This window comes from Hypanus sabinus, chromosome 22 (assembly GCF_030144855.1).
Source record: "Hypanus sabinus isolate sHypSab1 chromosome 22, sHypSab1.hap1, whole genome shotgun sequence".
Lineage (NCBI taxonomy): Eukaryota > Metazoa > Chordata > Chondrichthyes > Myliobatiformes > Dasyatidae > Hypanus > Hypanus sabinus.
The window spans coordinates 51,215,051-51,220,421 of record NC_082727.1 but is presented as its reverse complement, the minus strand read 5'-3'; the positions used below and the strand labels follow the sequence as shown (position 1 = coordinate 51,220,421).

The following is a 5,371-nucleotide window of genomic DNA, read 5'->3' as shown; positions in this document are numbered from 1 at the left end:
ATAAAGGAAAACAGTGTCGACTGTGATACGGCTCCCAGAAGAAAAGAACATTTGAAAGGGAGGCGGACGGCGGCAGCCGACACTCGGAGGGGCGGGGAGACCGCGCCGGAAGTGACGTCACGGTGGGCGGGCCGCACCCGGCGGGCTCGTGCGGCAGAAGTTTCTAGTGACAGCTCGGCGTTCCGGTGTGCGGTCTCCGGCCCCCTTGTGAGCCGCGTCTCGAACGTCGTTCATTAACCGCGTGTGGGTAAATAATTATTTCCAGAAGGTTCTGGATTAGTTTGATGGTTCCCTCCAGGAAGTTGACTCTTCCCCCGCAGCTGACGGCACCGAGCGAGGGACGATGGAGGCCAGGGAGCCCCAGGAGTGTGTCGCCGTAGCCGGCGGCTCTGCCCCTCGGACCGCCGCCAACCACAGCGACAACGGCAGGGAGGATGGTGACTTCAAACAGGTAGCGTTTCCCTTGCTCCATCTCAAACTTTTGAAGCCCGTCTGCTTATTTATGTCCAAGGAAAGATTGGGGGGAACATGGGGACCCTTGTCCGCTGTGGACTGCGATTAAATGTTGCCCGGTTGTGTCCACGTTAGGTCTCTGTTTCGAAAGTATGCCGCTGCATTGGAGCTGTTCGGTCAGCTGGGACTTCCCCCTATCATTACGGGTGTTTTTATACTAGAAATGTGATCGTAAGACCAGAATACGGAAGGAAGAGTGAGGTGTGCTGTTCTCCTGCGATCAAAACACGGAAGTGACTCGCACGTGGTCCTGTTTAACCCACCTTTTCCTCTCATCTACCCCTGCTGGGATTCCCGTCTGCACTCCCGAGGGGTTTTAAGCACACGTAGACGAATTGGACATAAAACCCGTTGTGCAAATGCTGTATCAACTGCTGAGTGTGTGTTTGAGATCCCTTGGTTTTTATTTCAAATTTCTGACAATTCCATTAGCTTTGTTTGATTCTTCTCTACCCCCCCAACCATGATTATATTTCAAATATTTCCCTCACTCCAATGAAAGGAAAACAAGGAACAAACTTGGGTACAGATACTTTGGCTTAAGCAATTTCAGTTTAGGTAAACCTTGTCAGTTTTCGTTATGCAGTTTTAATTTGACTAATACGACTAAAATGGCAATGTTGCCCAATATTACTTGCATTCTTCTGGAAGATAGGAAACTTAAGTTACAAATTGTACATCCGACTTGTAAGCATGGGTAATGTGCGCAAATGTTGACTGAGAAATGAAGTCACGAGGAAATCTGCAGATGCTGGAAATTCAAACAACACACACAAAATGCTGGTGGAACACAGCAGGCCAGGCAGCATCCATAAGGAGAAGCACTTCTTACTTATAAGACATTTTGTGTGTGTGGTGAGAAATGCAGTGCCTCTTTTTTGGGTGTACTTGTTACATTTTCAGCTTGACAGTTGAAGATGAAAAACTGTATCCACTTTTTGGCTCTGCACTTTCTTGAGCTGCTTGCCAGTTATTTGATAAAATTACATGTGCAGGTTGACTATCCCAATCGTTAATTACCTGGCAAGGGAGTTTGACCATGTGATCAGCTACATTTTTGTGTAGTATAGATTTGATGGCTTGGATTCCAATATATTCTTGCCTGCCCATAGAAGTATGTTAGATCTTGCACAAGGATTCACTTGCTCTTTTTGTTGAGATGGATAAATGACTGAGCTTTGAGGAAACAAGGACCATTTGGCAACCGATTAAACCCAGTCAGTTTTAGTTCCTAGAAAGCACTCCAACTAGAGTGAGATTAGTGTCTGAAATGACTGTTGGACTAAGGAGGGATAAGCAGGTTGTAATGAGGAAGGTAGGTGGAAGACAGTGGCCTATGAATAATAGATGGAAGTAGACAGAAGAAACATCATTCTACTTCTATTATGGTGTTTCAGCTGCATTCACTACACCAACAAACAAATTGCTGATAGTCATCACTTTGGGGAAGTTTATTTTTTTATGTGCTGGTGCCACTTGCCCTTCCCTTGGACTACATCAGTGACGTGGAGAGGGGGAACCTGCTGCATGGGCAACAGCCGGTTCTTCAAATCTTCCCACCCAGGCTTACACCCTGGAAAGGACACAGTCCACCAGAGACACAAACTCATGATCCCCTGGGATAGATGACAGCCTACTATTTTTTACTGATGTATCTGCCTTCTAATAGCATGAAGAACAACTGCATTCTTACTACTTTGACAGTGCCTTGTTTAGTTATGTCTTTTTGAGAGAGCTATTTCTTTCATTGTTGAACTCAGCTTAATTCTGGCAAAGTAAGGTGGCAACAGAATTACTACACTGGGAAACTTGTAGAGACATTAGAAATGAACAGTTTTCAGATGAACAGTCATACGCATTTCGCTACAGTTTATAGCTTACAAGAAAACTCAGAAGGTGTGCAAAAAAGTGGCAATGGAATTTGGTTGGATAAGCAGCAGTATAGACTTGGAGAGGCAAACAACTCAACAGCATAGTGTGGAAACACACAAAATGCTGAGGAACTCAGCAGGCCAGGTAGCATCTATGGAAAAACAGTACAGTCGTTTTGGGCCAAGATCTTTCATCTGATGAAGTGTCGATTATTTACTCTTTTACATAGATACTACCTGGCCTGCTGAGTTCCTTCAGCATATTTGTGTGAGGCGTTTTGGATTTCTAGCATCTGCAGATTTCCATGTTACACAAGAAACATACCCTTTGTCCCAATTGGTCCATACAGACCATGATTCCCATTTAACATAGACCTATTTTCACATGTTTGGCCCATATCCCTCTAATTTTCTAACCATCCGAGACAGTGGAGTGTGTACTAACTAGTATGCAATTAAATAAGAGTTCTTAAAAAGATCAAAGACCTAAGGTGGGTACCAAAGCAGTTTCCCTCAGTGATTGTAACATTATTAACGATCCTCTGAATTCTTTGTTTGATGAAAGAAATATTAAGGGATGTATGTAAATTACATAAATTAACATTCACCCATCATGTCCATTGTGAATGAAAACAAAGCCAGCCAGATTAATTCCAGTTACAGTTCAAAGAACATTGCTATTTTATTGTACATCAACTACTCAGCCAGTGCTTTTCAAATAGTAAAGAATTTATGCCATCTAACATTTCAAGTAATAAACTCTAGGTTCTCAAAGATAATTTTGCTTAGGTTCTGTTAATCCTTCAACCATTTTTAATTAATGCCCTTATTATTTGCTGACAGCTATTGAATGTAGATGGATACATTGAGCTAAAGCAGATAAGCAATGTGCTCTTTATAATTTGTTACTTACATTTTAGTGATAAACTATCTAGTTAACCAGAGATGCTATTGACTAAAACATTTGTCATGTATAGCAATAGACCACATTTGATATTCATATACTGTCATCCAATCACATATATTAATCCTCAGTTTTCAAGTTGGAGCTTCCAATATCAATTGTTTCCATCCAATTTTTATTTATTCTCCAAATTAATATGACACTTGTGGCAAAGCACAATAAACAAAATATTTTGCACCAAAAGGAATTATGAAAAGACATGATTTAGGTTACTGGCCTCTACCTCAGACTGACCAGCAAAATTATAATACTTAATACCATTTATCCCAAATATTTTGGTTCAACCTATGTTGGAGATCCACATCTTCTTACAGCATGAATCGGATGGTGCAAAATATACTGTATATTTTGCTGCATTCTTATACACATCATTAGAACAGGTTAAACAGATGTGTTTCTAGGCATTTTAGTTTTGATCGGCCAACAGTGTTGTGAAAGAGAATAGCTTACAGAGATAAGATGTTAAAGACATGGAATTGGTTTGTTAGCCAGCATAAACTTAATGAGGTGAATGGCCTTGTCATATGGAAATGCAAGAATTAATAGAAAATACCAGAAACCAACATACAGGTGTTATGGTTATGTTCTCAAAATCTCAAAATGAGGTTGATCGTTGATGAAAGTATAAAGGACGTTTTCATTTTGATAAGCTTTAAAAACTTTTTGTAGCTATCATAAGATGTTCCAAAGTCTATAAAGCCCTTAAAATACAAGCATAGTACATAGCTAAAGAAGAGACTTGGGAGAGCTAGAAGAGGATATGAGAAGGCCTCGACTAGCAGGAAAACTCCAAGGTGTTCACGTACGTGAAGAACGAAGGATGGTTAGAGTAGGTATAGGACTGATCAGCAATGTGTGTGGAGTTTGAGGAAGTAGTCCTTATTTTGCTTCAGTATTCACCAGCGACAGGGACCTTGGTCAGAGCAGAACAACGTTGTGCTGAAAAATCTCAACATTGAGACAGGGGATTTCTCGAGCTTTGGAAAAAAAACTTTATAGATAAATCCCCAGCGTTGGATAGGATCTACCCCACATTTCTAGAGGAATTAAGGGAAGAGATTGCTGTGCTTTTGGCAGTGATCTTTGCATCCTCACAGATCACAGGAGTAGTACCAGAGGATTAGAGGGTGGTAAATGTTTTTCTTTTGTACAAAAAAATTAATACAGGTAATCCTGGGAATTATAGACCAGTGAGTTTTGCATCATTGGTGGACAAACCATTGAACAGAATTCTTAAAGGCAGGATTTGTGAGCATTTGAAGAATAGTCTGATTTGGGATAGTTAGAATGGCTCTGTTAGGGGCAGGTGAGTAATTGAATTCTTTGAGGATGTGACAGATCCACTTGAATGTCACAAAAACAGTGGTTGGTGTATATATAGCTTTTAGTAAGGCATTCGACAAGGTTCCTCATGGTAAGCTTATTCAGAAAGTTGGGAAGCATGGGAAACTTGGCTGTGTGAATTCAGAATAGGCTGCCCACTGAAGGCAGATGTTGTAGTAGATGGAGATCTTTCTCCCTGGAGATCTGTAGCTAGAGATATTCTTCAGAGATCTGTTCTGGGACTTCTACAGGGGCTAGCGTGGCGTTATTACAGCTTGCAGCATTCCTGAGTTCGGAGTTCAGAGTCCGGTTTAACATAACTGGTATGCAGTATGTCGGTGTAATTTATTTTGTGGGCAGCATTACATTGCAATACATAATAAAAACCATAAATTGCGTTAAGTATATATAATTGTAATAAGTATATATTTTAAAAAGAAAGTTAAATTAAATAGTGCAAAAAGAAGGGAAAATGCCGAGGTATTTTCATTGTCTGTTCAGAAACCTGATGGTGGAGGGGAAGAAGCTGTTCCTGAAACACTGAGTGTGTCTTCAGGCTATTGTATCACCTCATGGTAGTTAAGAGATGAGGGTATGCCCTGGGTGATGTGGGTCCTTAAAATGGATGTTACCTTTTTTGAAGCATCGCCTTTTGAAGATGCCCTGGATGCCTGTGATAGAGCTGGCTGAGTTTACAACT

The 5,371-nt window shown here is 41.1% G+C and overlaps 1 protein-coding gene across 2 annotated transcripts in view; it reads left to right on the top strand.

Moving 5' to 3' along the window:
• Positions 1-135: 135 nt before the first annotated feature.
• Positions 136-5,371, top strand: part of edrf1 (erythroid differentiation regulatory factor 1) — a 61,629-nt gene continuing 56,393 nt past the window's right edge. For both annotated transcript variants that reach the window (XM_059947706.1, XM_059947707.1), the window contains exon 1: positions 136-451. In XM_059947706.1, coding sequence (XP_059803689.1) covers positions 344-451 — 108 coding nt within the window. In that variant the 5' untranslated portion in view covers positions 136-343. The remainder of the gene's footprint in view (positions 452-5,371) is intronic.